The 15,874-nt window shown below is 33.3% G+C and overlaps 1 protein-coding gene across 1 annotated transcript in view; it reads left to right on the top strand.

Moving 5' to 3' along the window:
• Positions 1-15,455, top strand: part of LOC130445105 (prothoracicostatic peptide) — a 50,820-nt gene extending 35,365 nt beyond the window's left edge. Inside the window, exons 3-6 of the mRNA XM_056780616.1 lie at positions 8,150-8,326; positions 10,833-11,028; positions 14,668-14,820; positions 15,058-15,455. Of these exons, the coding sequence (XP_056636594.1) occupies positions 8,150-8,326; positions 10,833-11,028; positions 14,668-14,753 (459 nt within the window). The 3' untranslated portion in view covers positions 14,754-14,820; positions 15,058-15,455. The remainder of the gene's footprint in view (positions 1-8,149; positions 8,327-10,832; positions 11,029-14,667; positions 14,821-15,057) is intronic.
• The last annotated feature ends 419 nt before the right edge of the window (positions 15,456-15,874 follow it).

Here is a 15,874-nt window from a genome sequence, read left to right as displayed (position 1 = left end):
AAATCATATGTATTTATTCAATATTAAGCAATAATATCTCTGAATGAGGCTGATGTTTCTACTTTTGTGTGCGTATTTCGATATCACAAAGAAATCTGACGTAAATTTTTTTCGCATATTATTGTTGTTGTCCCTTGGTACATAGTTTTCATATAAACGAATCACACTTCGCAATTGACAATTCGCATCAATAATAGCGGACATGTCTACGTGGCTGTAGCACAACGCCGACTGACGCTGAGTGTGTAGTGCGAGAGCTTCTCAGTCGGCCACCGCTTCCTTGTGCTCGCGAAGCGTCTGCACGGAACGATCGGAGGCTGAAAAAAAACGGCCCTCGTAATAATGATGACCTTAAGCCGGAATCACGACTGCACTACCACCAGATTCGTATAATTTCTGCCAACTTGATGTGTTTTTATAGTTATAAACCGAGAACGTTCTCTATAAATTGTCACATTACAGTCTTTTTCTCTCACAAACGGTTTAATGTATAAACAAATGTTTTAGACAATATTCACGTGATCAACATTAGAGCCGTAAGAAAACAAATATTTGCGAAAACAGTTTTTTTTTTAACTTTTATAATGTTAAAGTGTTGAGGTTTCTACTCATTATTTTTCATTCCAATGATTTAACTGGACTATATTAGTCACGCATAATAAATATGTTCGGAAGAAGAGTAAAATAGATTGAACGGATTGGAAGTGATGTAATTCGTTTAGTTATGCGGAAGTTGGTAGATTGCCCTTTGACTTACTCGCATTGCGAATTGCATAAAACTTGGAAAAATTTAAATGTGAAAGTATTCGAAATTTTATCTATTCAGATAGGGGTACGTAGGTGCATTGTACACGTTTCAGCTAAATGAGTATGTATACATCGATGAGCATTACAGTGTGTGGTGCATATTAATACTAATGGCAGATAATTATGTTAAAAATTACGAAGCTGCTGATATTGTATGACGTTGAGTTAAAATAAAATAGATAAATAGATAGATAGTTTATTGAACCCATTCATATACATTGAGTACATTTAAAGTCAGTTTAGTAAATACCGTCAGTTACATCGTACATGTACTCAAATACTCAAATAAATAAGTGTTATCACTTACTTTTGTACCATCTGATAACGTTGCGTTATCATCTGCAAGTAAGATTCGATAGCTTCCGGTAAATCATTAACAAAGGGGATAAATAGAAGTGGGCCCAAAATAGATCCTTGAGGAATACCATTGCATAAATCTGAATTTCTGTTTCCACAAACTACATATTGTTTTCTGTTCGTTAGGTAAGATGCCATTAATTTCTATGCTTTCCCCCTAATACCATAAAATTCTAATTTATCTATGTGAACGGAGTCGAAAGCTTTCGTTAAGTCTCATAGGGCTCGTGCACTCTTCAAGTTTATCAACAACTTTTTTCCAAGAGTCGTAGAATTGCAGATATGGTTTGAGACGATATTAAGACGATTTATTTAGACGATATCCGAATTGAAATTCTAGATAATTTACCAATTTTTCTTTAACCATAAATCGAATATTTCGTTTATTGTTGGTAAAATAGCTATCGGTCTGTAATTTTCTGGTGAGTCTACGTAAAATTTTTGTTCTTTTGAAAGAATCTGGCCAGTGTCCCTGTTCTATTCATTCATTATACAAAATGGTGAGTGGATGTATCATTGATTAGATGGAGCGTTCATCATTTTATCTTATCTTAAGTATTGCTTCCTGGACACCACTTTCTAAGATTGGACTAATAAAAAATACGAAAGTGCGCTTATTGAGTTTTTTCAAAAAGAAACTTGACTCGAATTGAGAGTCGCTAAGAAATTTAAAAACTATTTCAGATATTAACGCAAAAAATTCATTAAGTTGCGGTGGTTATTTATTTTAGATTTCACGATTTTTTAGAGTTCACGATTTCCCAACGGGTTTTGTTTTTATTACTTGAATCTTCTGTTATCATTGAATACGCCTTCTTTTTCATATCCAATTGCCTTTTTATATATTTTGTTTAAATTTCGCCCAATCAGCTTCTCCGTAAGTATGTTGTCTAGTTATACCAAAAGTAGGCGTCAATGTTTTTATTCTAATAGGCGAGGAGCCGGTAACACGTCATAAAGGAATCAAAAAATTTGTATTTACATCAATAGAACATGAGTGTAGGAATAAACTAAGCTCGATATGCGTGGATTCCAATTGCCGGAACAATGTAAAAACAATTATTGAAAAAATGTTTTACCGTCATAGCAGATACTATTTTTTTTAAGTATTCGATAGTAAATTTTATTGGCTTTTAGAAAAAAATCACGCAAACCACTTTTTTTGCCGGAAGGGTCCAGCATACCTATTTGAAGTGTGTGATGAGGGCTAAAATTTCTACATCATTCCGGAACTTTTTTTATTTCATTTATTTTTATGTAATTTTTAAAAATATCTTGATATGCGCGCTCAAAACTGCCGGAAAAATCCTACATACAACCTTGAAGTACATAAACTATATTAGCAAGTACTCCAAAATGAACAATGTTCAATACATTTATTTTGGAGTAAATGATTTTTGTTGAAGTTACATAATTATCACGATCTCGTATATTACATCAATAATAATTATGTTTCTTGTAAAAATACTTTTGTTAATTAATGTTTTTTACATACATAATATAGTTTAGTACAGAGTACCGTTTTAGAGGTGAATCCCAAGAGCTGGAGTGGTTGCAACAATTTCTATCACGGAGAAGTGTCGAATGTTTCCTCATTTCGTTTCCTATTTTGGAAAGAAGTATTGCAAATCGAGATTATTGTTTATTTCTCGCTTTAAATAGAACACCCTTTCTTTTATTATACTTTCCACTACATTTTTTAAGCAAATTAGTTTGGTATCGGTAGTCCCTATACCCAAATCCATCCACTTTTTAGACATTTCATTATATTATTTGGAATACAAAAAAGCTTAATTATTTCAACATTAGGATAAGGAAGGACATAGCTGTTAAAGATTTGGAAATTATCAATTTAACTAGCTTTTAGCCGCGGCTTCGCTCGCATCGAATCCATTAAATAAGTATCAGAAATCATTATAATAGAAAAGAACGAACTTTGTAGCTATATTAGAACCTGAGATATAGATCTTTGAATGTAGAAAAATTGCCAAAAACCTACAAAAATCCATAACTCCACATTAAATGTCCGCGCCTATCTCCTCTCCAACTCAACCGATTTGTGTGTTCAAAAACTCAAAAGAAAGAAGGTGTTTCAGCGAGTGTTCTTAAACCAAAACGAAGTCTCTATCTTGAATAGAACCTGAGATATTTAGGATAAAACGTGTGTATGTGAAAAACTCCCATAAGTAATGTACAGGGGGAAATCGCATTTGAGTATAACTTGAGAATGGTGAAAATTAGATGAAATCCGATGGTTGATGGCTGATCTGTGTATCAATACCCTTCATTGAAAAAAAAATTAAGCAAATCGGTTGGGTAGAACGCCTGATCGGACTCGGAATGGAAATCATCTATTTTTTTTATATATAATATTATTTGTACGGTTCTGTAGGTGTCATAAGGATTTAGAACGTTAAAGTAGATGGCTGCTGGCCATGAACAATGCTGAAATAACCGCAACGAATTAAATTATCATGATACTATTAAACCCGATTTGTCTACATTTACTTAAATAAGAAAATAAGTGCTCTTACGACAGCTTTCATATTCTTACGCCAATAAATAACAACTAATAAATTTCCAAAATTATTTTGTATTTCTCAAAATTTCATTTTTTGTGATACTGTACTCCAAAATTTGCTGCTTTGAAGAATAACATTAACAAAAACATAATTGGGAACATTTATCAGTTATAACAATATCCCCACTAAGTGAAATAACTCCACCGCAATTTTACTTTATAAAAAAGGAGATAGAACAAACCTCGAAAACTATAAATCGGTTAGTCTTTTAAACCACCTCTATAAACTATACACACGTATCTTAACAACGAGACTAGAGAGGAAACTTTATCAGCCAAGAAAACAGGCAGGATTTCGTTCAGGATATGGAACAAGCGTCCATATGCTTACTTTAAAAATATTAATTGAAAAATCGATGGAATAAAACAGACCCCTAGTCCTTATCTTTGTCGACTACCATAAAGCATTCGATACCGTTGAACTGCCAGCTATTTTGAAATCATTAGAAGAATGTCGAGTGGATCACAGATATTCAAGTATTATATCAAAACATAATAACGCGACAACAACGGTCAATCTACACTCTCCCACTGAAAAAATTAAGATAGAATGAGGCGTTAAACAAGGTGATACCAGATTTGCAAATCGCAACAAGGAAAGTTGGTCTAAAAATAAATTTCAATAAAACCAAGATGATGACAAATTTAGTTCTTACCAGCCACTAAATGTGGAAAATAAAGGTATTCAGATGGTAGAGAGTTATATATATGAGATAAAAATCACTAGAGACAATTAAACAACAGAACTGTCTCCAATAACGACACTAGGATGGGCTTCATTTGGTAAATTACGAGATGTGTTCAATCGGCCTTAAGAGAAAAGCATTTAACCAATGCGTCCTCCTTATGGCGCGGAGACTCTGACATTAACTAGATGATCAATACTTAAATTACAAATTACACAGCGTAAAATGGAAAGGTCTATGCTCGTCATCACTATGAGGGATCGGATAAGGAATGACGAATTGCTCAGACGATCTGGAATTAAAGATATCATAGACCAAATACTGAGACAGAAATGACGGTGGGCAGGACATGTTGCAAGGATGCAAGGTAACCGATGGACAAAAAGAATTCTAGATTGGAAACCGAAAACAGACAGACGAAATCCAGGAAGACCCCCAACGAGATGGACGGACGATATTAGAGCAGAGAAAACTGGAAGCATTTGGAGGAGGCCTATGCCTAGCAGTGGACGAGATAATGCTGAATGATGATGACGATGATGATGAATTATCTTCAAATAATTCAAATTACTCACCAAGCGATATTTGTTCAGCATTAAAAGCAATAAATAAGTACCTTGAATGTCGGATTAAATTGTCGGTCTTCTCGATAATGTCTGCTCAAAATTACGATGTCTAGAAACAACGGTCGTTTGCAATCAAATGCAATGCAATAGGGCATGTTGCGGAGTTAATAATGGCAATTTCACTTCTCCACTAGGGCAGCACAATCGTTCATTGGCTCAATGCGTACACGGAGTAATCAGAATCGAAATCGTATCGAAACGGTGCTCGGTTCAAATCATTATTTCATAAATTTCTTCGTATTGCCAATCGAACCGTTTCGCGGGCTGCCCTGTTTTGCTCTTGTAATTGCGAAGCGCGAAGTCCAGCCATACTATGTCGATTTAGTTAGAACAAATAACATTATCGTGAACTATCTAAATATAGTTGAAGTATAGGTCTACCAGGGTAGAAATTTGTATCACATAACTACAACTCGGTTAACCTAATCAGTTTCTGAACAACAGAGACAGATCCGAATATTCAGATCATGATGGGATTAACCCAATCATAGAAAAGTAACTGTATTTAATGTCCCAGTCAAATAACAACTTACTTTATATTGAAAACATTGATTTATTGAAATATTATCGATTTTTTATTATTTATATTCGGCTCCTAATAAATCGTTATAATATTGAAAATTCTAATTTCGGCTAATAAATAAATATCGTATAAAATGAAGTAGCACTTGCTATTCGATCAAATTTTGTGATAATGCATTTAATTTAATAAGCTGCAAATTTATAACCCAGGGATGTTTTCATTATATTATGGTAATCTCTTCTACATATAACTTAAGGGTTAAAGTAGAATCTCAGATCCTCCACATCAGTTAAGGAGACATCAATGATTTAATATTGTTAATAGGGCCTGCAAGGTTTGGACCAAGATAACATGCTACGTTTCGCGTTATAATCCGTTGAGTAAATATATGAAAATAGTTATTTGAAGAAGAGGATTTCGTGTAGCTTTTGCTTTTTCTTTTAAGCAAAATTTGAAACGGTTGTTAGTTTGCATTTAATGATTTTTTTTGTTCAAAAAAATGTATTCCCTTGGCATCAAATATTCATAATCAAATATGGGAAACAAATAATCAAGTACTAGAAATTTTATGTATGAATTGTTCATACTTTTATTATTGCTTTGGGAATATCAGTTTTTCGTTTCTACTTCCATGTATCCTCGTCGATGTTGCCGGTTTTCTTTTTAAACTTACATAGGTACCTCAGTAAATCTTTGGTAATGTATCCATTGCAACATTTATTGTTATACTAATTTCGTAACGCATAGATAAACATACCCTTAATCTTTTCAGATATTCTACATCACTATTTCTATGTGGCAAGAATAAGTGTCTTTCACAAATTGGTGGATATTGAAATACTTAGGTTTTTTAGTCTTTCTCAATTTCAGTGATCCAAATATTTTTAATTTAGATTGTATTAGACTAACCTACGAGATGAATCTTTGAAAAAGTCTTGCAAATTTTTTGATTATATTCTCCCAATATGATTATTGGCTTCTTATACTTTTTTAGAATGAGAATACATAACTGAGGTGTTTGTGTAACCCAGTCATACAAATATAAAAAGCATTAGCCGATTCCGGTTTTTCCATATGGAAAGCCGGGAAATAGCCTTTCTGCCAGTACAGATATGGCCTAGATGCTGAGAAAACCCCTCGCCATCGTACTCCATACCGGAATCTGACAAGCACAGTCCTTGTCACATCGTGGCAAAGAAATAAATTGTTGAAATAATATTTCAAAAATAATGAAAGTTTTACGGCTGCAGTTCAAAAGTTTCGTACAACAAAAACATTCCGGGAGACGGGATCCGTTGAAGATAGCAAAATCACTGATCGTCCAAAAACAATTCTTTTATGTCGATATAAAATTTTTGCTTCCCATGGTTACAAAATTTAAAACAACCAACTGAAGCCTAATGATCAGGCATAGCAAAGAAAGTTTGTTAAATGGATTATTGAGCATTAACTGATATCACGAGCAGAATCATCTTAAGCGACGAATCGCATTTGACTTTGATGGGTTTATAATCGTCGAAATTACCGTTTTTGGGGTTTTGAGGCTGGTTAAGCAGTTCTTTTCACCAAAATTTGATAATATTGATGTGGCCAATATGTGGTTTCAAGAAGACAGTGCCACATGCCAATAACTCCATGAAATACTTCGATTACTGCATAAGACATTTCCAGGTCGTGTACTTTCTAGTTTGGGTGATCATAATTGACCCCCTAGAACGTGTGATTTAAAACTATTAGATTTCTTCTGGGGTTATTTAAACTCACAAATTCACGCCAACAAGCCAATAAATTTATCAAAGCTGATTTTTTTCAATTCCACAGTATAAATCCAACTTGTTCTTTGAAGGACTTTCAAAACTTATTCTTCGGCATAATAAGCTTTTTCATTCTCCTGGTTTCGATCCCATTCATAGCTATTCTATTCTGCTATTTCATCTTCGAGACCTTTTGGATACTCTCGTGCAAGATTTGACAAGAAACTGTTTAAAAGTCTCGAAAGGAAACTTCAAAGTACCATCTCGATTCTCGTCTCGCAAGAATGTCGTAGGCAGCAATAGAGTCAAGCATTGTTGAAGGCTTTTTTCATGTAAATGAACCTCTGAGTATACGTAATTGTATGCTACAACATAATGATTCTGAACTTCATAGAGAATAGGCAGTTTATATTCTCCTAAAATTTCACCAGATCCCTCGTTCAAAATTACAGCCATTTCGATAAAAAATATTAGCTTTTATGCTGAGGTCGATTTCAGTAGCAAATAGTCACTACTGGAAGCCCTTCAGTAATTCTAAATTACCTGACTCCAATACAGAAATTATGCGATTTTTTTCAATTCAAACTGATGTTTAATTTGATGCTAAGGAAAAGAAGACTGCGTGAAGGACTGAAATGTTCATTCCTTGTAAATGAAGGTACGCGTGCTGGTATGAGTCAGACTACACAATCTTGTTGAAATATAAGTCCCGTATTTGGCGGATGAATTTCCTCTAATAAATATACTGTTGTATTATGTATAATTGTTTCAACTTCTTTTTCAATAAAGTACAATTAACCTAAAGTTTTTCCAAGATGGGAGAAGAAGTGGCCAAAAGAGACTGGAATCGTAATTTGAATGAGTGGGGTAAACGAGGTTGGACAAACTTACATGGTGGTTGGGCACTGAAAAGAGCTGAACCCACAAATTTAGAACAAAATGTTTATCCACTTCCATTTTCTGTACAAAAACGATCCTGGCAAAACTTTCAGGTGAGTTCAAATCAATTTCTAAACTATCTTTTGTATGCATACATTATTTATTTTCATTTATCAATTTGTATTAAATTGTCATATGTATATTGACACGATCTCTTGGGATAGACGAAGGAGTATCATATAGTGCATATTAAAGGAGAAAAAGGTTTCCACCACTAAGAAACTGTGAAGAAATTTTCTTCGCAGTAAACATTCATCGATGTTCTCGACCCCCTTGACTCATTTATCTTCAGTAGTTAATTAGAAAATATTTTTTGTATTCTTTTAGATCATAGATTAGTTTTAAGAAGTTACGACATGTTTAAATTGAGTCGTAGGAATTACCACTTATGAAAACCGTAACTCTCTACTAAATGTACTTTCTCTACACACTCCTATTATTGCGATGAACTCTTAAAATTTCTAATTATTTTTAAAAATATGAATTTTGGAATCTTATTGAGATCTTAAAAGCAGGTTCAATGACTTCTTGAAAGCAGGGATCTGATCCACAATTTCCCGGTTCTCTTCGGATACTTCCTCTTTCTGCCACTTCCTTTGTAACCTCAATATCCCTCCCATGTGGACGATCTGAGTGCAATTATCTTGTGGTTCAATGACTTCTTGAAAGCAGGGATCTGATCCACAATTTCCCGGTTCTCTTCGGATACTTCCTCTTTCTGCCACTTCCTTTGTAACCTCAATATCCCTCCCATGTGGACGATCTGAGTGCAATTATCTTGTGGTTCAATGACTTCTTGAAAGCAGGGAGCTGATCTACAATTTCCTGGTTCTCTTCGGATACTTCCTCTTCCTACCACTTCCTTTGTAACCTCAATATCCCTCGCATGTGGACGATCTGAGTGCAATTATCTTGTGGTTCAATGACTTCTTGAAAGCAGGGAGCTGATCTACAATTTCCTGGTTCTCTTCGGATACTTCCTCTTCCTACCACTTCCTTTGTAACCTCAATATCCCTCGCATGTGGACGATCTGAGTGCAATTATCTTGTGGTTCAATGACTTCTTGAAAGCAGGGAGCTGATCTACAATTTCCTGGTTCTCTTCGGATACTTCCTCTTTCTGCCACTTCCTTTGTAACCTCAATATCCCTCGCATGTGGACGATCTGAGTGCAATTATCTTGTGGTTCAATGACTTCTTGAAAGCAGGGATCTGATCCACAATTTCCCGGTTCTCTTCGGATACTTCCTCTTTCTGCCACTTCCTTTGTAACCTCAATATCCCTCCCATGTGGACGATCTGAGTGCAATTATCTTGTGGTTCAATGACTTCTTGAAAGCAGGGAGCTGATCCACAATTTCCTGCTTCTCTTCGGATACTTCCTCCAATATTTCTTGTTGGTCTTGTTATATATGTTTTCGTTTAAGTTTATTCTATTATTTTATAAATCATACATCATTTCTTCTGAAAAGTAGATAGCTCATATTCGAGAATTTTTTGTCGAAAACAAAAATGTTTTTATAGACTTTTCCATAGATATCGACCAATTAGGATAAGCTAAGCAAAGGACTATATAAAAACGTAAATAAAAATTATTTTTGACTAAGTTTTTTCCCTTTTCAGACAAGCTCCCATTTCCTAAAATAAACACCATTATACAAAATCTGAAGTACTGTTGTTACAAACAAAAATCTAGAACCTTGCTAAATAGATTCTATGACCTAAAAAACGCTAAATTAATATGACGTAAACCAGGTAGATTAGAAAATATACCCCTTAAAAACCACCTTATATTAAACAAAATAGTCGAAATGCCATTTGTTTCTAACTCATGAATTTACTGCATAATTCGTCGGAGTTTGAAGGTTATAGGTTATGTCTGTCGTAGAAAAATAATATCGAGAATTGTACTGAAACTGGACTAATGTTCACTTGGTTATTCCCAGTTACATTTTCTGAAGTCTCACGTATTATATTAGCGCTGCGATTAGGGATTTAAACAACACTGATACACGCTCCAATATTTTTATAAAAAAGGAGCGTGCCTTAGAATATATGACACAAATACCCCCGCAATGATTTCTTAGAGATGTAAATTGAATATAAGTTTCTATTCGATTTATTATTTATATAATTTAAATGCCGGGAAGTAAATTTATAAGAGTTTCAGAGAGATTGATTTGTTCTTATGTCAATAAAATACTAATTATAAAGTTTGTTCTTATTTTTATTATTTTGGCTACAGCGAAATTCTAAGTACTCCATTTTTCAACGTTCTGTTGTGGTCCGCTTTTCAAAGTTATTTGTCCTAAAATATGTAATAAACAATCACTTTTGAAATAAATAGACAATATGGTATAAAGTGAACAAAATAACAGAAAACCCTCATGCCCTTGTTGAATATAAAGAAAGATTATCTAATCAAGATAAATCGTCTGATTCATAATTGTTTGATCTCATAATTACTTGCAAAATAATATCACTGGTTTCTAAACCTCAACCGTCATTTTTTCTTTAAAAAACATAAAAATTGATTTTCATATCGCACAAACTTTTTAGAGTGGTTGGGGCAAGAGAGTACCACCAGAATACAAAGAGTTAACACTTCAAGAAATAGCATCCTCCTTAAACGACAATGAAGATCCTTTACCTTACGAAGACGAAATTGAACCTGAAATACTAACTTCTAAAAGAAACAATTGGTCAAAGTTTACGGACGGTTGGGGAAAAAGAAGTAAATGGGAAAGTTTCAAAGGTAATCAATAAACTAGTATTGTTTTTATTATTCCACTTGTTTTTATATAAAATAACAAACATATGAATAAAAGTGAGGTCAGGCATCATTGTGGGACATAAAAATTCTTCTTTTGTTTCGAATAGCTCCCTATGAGGCTCACAAATTCCTAAAAGTGGATTTGCATCAATTTTTGTTCCAAAATGTCAGTGTTTATGGGTGATCTACTAATCCGACTCATTTCAAAAAGTTCAGCTTGTTGCAACTGCAAAATATCTTCATTTTCTATTTCATATACCTCCAGATGTAATGCTCTGGAGCTCTCTAGTCTCCCATATGTCGAGAGAACGTGTATAGAGGTTTTGTCGACTACATACATTGCCTAGCGCTTCAGGCAATTCCCTGCATGTCGATACGTTTTTTGTCCTTATACTCATATCCTTATCCTATCTACCTTCTTTTTTTAATGTTTTCTATCTTGTCCTATAGCCGATTCCACAGAAGGGTTCAGGTCCTACGAGGAATTTATCCGCCTCTACTTCAGCAAGTCTGTCTGCTATTTCATTACCCTTCACTCCATTGAGTCTCAGAACCTATAAGATGGTAATTTTATTTTTACCTAATTCAATCAACTTTTTCAGACATTCAATGGTTGTTAGACCGCGGACAATATGTTAATCTCCTTTCCAAATTCAACTCATTCTTCGATTGCATATAATATTTTGTCTACTGCTTTTATAATGTTTGATTCTAGGTCCCTCTCCTCCTATTCCTTCTGTATGCTATTTTGGAGTCAACGTTATACTATTTGAAGTCATTTTTTAAGGTAAATTTTTCTCAAAGATATTCTTTTTTGGTATTTCATCTTGAAGCATGTTCCATGCAGATTCAGGTTCACTTCTACTGTAGCTGCTGGGCATATTCTTATGGAGCCGGCTGTACATGTACAGTCTTTGTAATTTCGAGAGATTGTTGATTTTTGTGGTTTCCAAACCAGATATAATTATCGGTATCACTATCGTCGTGTACATTTACAGTAGAATTTTTTTGCTACTACCGCCATTGTTCCTTTGTACGGTTTCTGTTCCTTATGAAACCTTTTGAAAAGTATTTTTCGTTTCGGATGTGGCATATCGAAACCATTTCTCACCATCCAATATATCATACACTTTCTACATCATTAACGAACAACGCCTTCACTTATAAAGCTGTTTCCATAGACTTGACTCATCCCATACTGATTTTCCCTTGTAATATTTTCTTCTACCTGCAATAAACGGATCACAACTTAAGCAGGAGAACAAATAAATTTTATTTCTTCTGCTTGTTCTTCAACAACCACATTTTTTCCTCTCAGAATTAGTGTTAAAAATACTTCAGGAGGACGACGAACTTCGGGATCTCTTTAGTTGGCGTGTGCTGTAACAATCAAAGGAGAAAATACTTTTAAATAGAATAACAAACAAGTTATGTAATAACTAATAGTGTAATACTCAAAATCTTTTTAAATATTTAAAAGACAGCATACTAACAAAACTATCACCCATTAATAATTATGGAACCACTGCACCTAACTGCAACAAACAAACAAAAAATGTTTCTGAACTATATATTTCACGGTCGATGTATTCATTTGTAGGAAAATTTCATATTTAACGTGTGAAATAATTTCGATACCAGAATTTGGGGATCACACTTCCTTTTGAAGCTTTAAATCAGAAAAGCTCTATTTCCATCTTCAAAGAAATAGAATTCTACAGTTTACAATGTTTTCTCAATGAGTTGTACAAATATAAACCAAATACACCATTCTCTAGATACCACTTTTTATTGGAATTTTCAATATCTAAATGAGAATTGAAGTGAGGTTTTAAAATGACTAGGTTTCTACTGTGGACTTACGTAAAAGGTGCTCTGTTAGTAAGGGCACCAGAAACAAACAGGGACTGAGTTGACTGCATGTTTTAAACAATATTGTTTGTCTTGAATCAGATCAGATTCTTTTTTATTTGAGTTCAGTATCCGAATTTTTAAGAAAATATGTACAAGTTTGTGCTTTTCTATTAACAACTTATTTATGATACTTTTATTTTTCAAACACAATTTACAAGGTATTAATTACATTATCGTTTAGAAAAAATTTTGTTTGAAAAAATAGAAGCCTTCAGAACGAAGCAGAGAATAATTATATGTAATGTTAGTATTCAAAATATTCAAAACTTGAACGAGGTATATATTTTTTCGTAAATACTCGCAAACAAATCAACTTAAGTGGCACGCGCTAGCTTCCATTCTTTTCCTGATTTTAACATCTCAAAGTCATTTGTCTTAGCTTTATAATGAATGGTTTATGTTTTAAACGAGTTATTCGAAAGAAAAGGATGAGAATTAACAGTTCATGCCATAAATGTCCCATAGAATTCAAGTCCACGCTACACACTGACCAACCATCAGTAACAATTTCTACATCGTAAATACCTGCAGTATGTGAACTGGCATTGTCTGTTTTTACCGATGAAACAACAAAACAGTTTAAAAAACTGGTACGGACACATAAACTCCACAAAGAAAAGTGACTGAGGTAAAAAGAAGGAAAGGAAGACTCAGGAAAACCTGGTTGCATCAGTAGCAAAGGGAGAAAGAAGGCGATAAAAAATAATACAGCAAATGAATAAAGATTCGAAAAGAGTAGAAGAAATGGATAAAGAGATAATGGAAACCAAAATCCCGGTTGAAACGGCATAAAGGAATCTAGAGAAGTAAGTGAAGAATACTACCATCAACCTTAAATAGTAAGATACACCATAAAATGTTTATTTGCAGTTCTTGGGTCAGTCAATATTTGTGAGTTAATGTTATACTACGAAAATGAATCGTCACACAATACACACAACATATGAATGAAAAATTATACCATGAACATCCACCCTAAAAAATAGTTACATGGTAGACCTTTCATGACATGACGTTCCAAAAGAAGGCTTCAACTTTTGAAGTTGTGAAAACTATGATTGCAAAAGCGCGTAGTGATTACTCTGAACATAAATAGAAGCATTTCCCTAAAGAAGTTTCCTTGTATCTTGAAAAACGTAGCTACACTCTGGTACAGGGCTAGCATATGTTATATATATTTTTACTTTTGTGATATTACTCATATTAGTGTTATTTCAAATAATGTCTCGAAGTATACCTTTCACTTCATAAATTCTATTTTGATGATTTGTATGCTTTATTATGCTTTTTTTTTTTCTCTAAAACAACCAATTCTTGTTAATTATAACTATAAGATAGGTTCAACTCAATCAAAGTTTTTAAAAACATGTATGCAAACTGGAGGGTTATATTCATTGGCCTATTTCAATTGAATTGATCTGAGAATCCTTAGAAAAAGCTTGATAGTTATTTCCGTCAGAGAAAAAAAGCTAATATATTGTTTTTCATAAATATGGGATCATTGAAATAACATGAGGACCTTTTCACATAACGTATATTTTAATAATGCCATCGATTCCTTCTTATAGTTTACAATACCTTGATATTACTATTCAAAATAATAAAAATGATTTGATAGTTTGATTAAGTTGAGCTGTTACGAGTATCATTATTTGAATTTTTGTGATAATTCTGTTTCTATATAACTCTAACCTAATTTCTTTACAGGGGCTTGGGGTAAACGAGAACCAGCCTGGGTTAATCTAAAAGGATTGTGGGGTAAAAGAAGCAGGACAAATAGTTATGTAAATTAATAACGAAAAAAAAAGAAGTCTGGATAAATATTTTTAGTAGTACAATCTTCTAAATATTACTTATTTAGTAAGTACATTAAAGCAAGTTAACTTACCTGACTCATGTATTTATGTCAAGCAGTACCCAAGTCCCACTACTTTATAATGACCAGTAAACAAAATGGAGTCTTGTGCAGAGCAGACCTCTATCACCGCACTCTTAATACTACTCAATTCAGAACCATTTGTCTGTCCATTATAACTTATTTTGTAACTACTTCTGCTATGATATTTTCTTCATATACCTTTCTTTACTTTATTTCAGATTAAACATATCTATGGACATTTGAAAAGGTCTGTCTAAGAATCTGATTTGAAGATCATCATGTTTCTTTTGTCATGATGTCAAAAATTACTTATAATATTATAATTTCAAAAGAAACTCTCTATAAATCATTATTACTGAACGAACCTTGATGGCTTCCGAGTTACATCGACAGTACGCTACACAATTGAAAATATGGCGCTCAATTCACTTTATTTCTAAAAAGCCACAGGATCGTTACGTTTTACTTAGTAATAAAACATCTAAATGTGTTTAAAATTACTACAAAAACATTTTATGTATTTTTTTAAAATATTTGTAATTATATTCAAAATTTATTGTTATTATTGTACTACCATTGTATTTCAATAAAATTTAACATGCTGGCATCCATGAAAGGTATTTATTAAACCTATCCTATGCACTAGATTCCTTAGTATTCGAATTACCTAGAAGGTACTATCAAAAACAACCAGGAATAGGTTTATAAGATTGATGTAGACTGATTGAAACTTTTACTAGCCAAAAACCAACGAATTAAAAATAAATAATAAATAAGTTGTCGTGATAAAGTCCTTGAATCATTTTTCAGGTCTCCTTTTCGCACATTGTACTGCAAACGTTGTTCCCATATCAACTTCTGGAATCGCAAAAAAGTCCTACATGAACTAGTGAGTGTTGATGTAAGGTACAGATCATTTATGTGCCCGTTGTGTTTTCGTAAAGTTTGAGTAAAAAATTCTCAGTCGTTATTTGTGTACATAGATGAAAATATCTTCGGAAGAAACCTGTATTTACATGGTCATTCTTTTTCTCT

Source organism: Diorhabda sublineata, chromosome 6, assembly GCF_026230105.1.
Source record: "Diorhabda sublineata isolate icDioSubl1.1 chromosome 6, icDioSubl1.1, whole genome shotgun sequence".
In the NCBI taxonomy this organism is placed as follows: domain Eukaryota; kingdom Metazoa; phylum Arthropoda; class Insecta; order Coleoptera; family Chrysomelidae; genus Diorhabda; species Diorhabda sublineata.
This window is presented reverse-complemented; position numbering and strand designations above follow the sequence as displayed.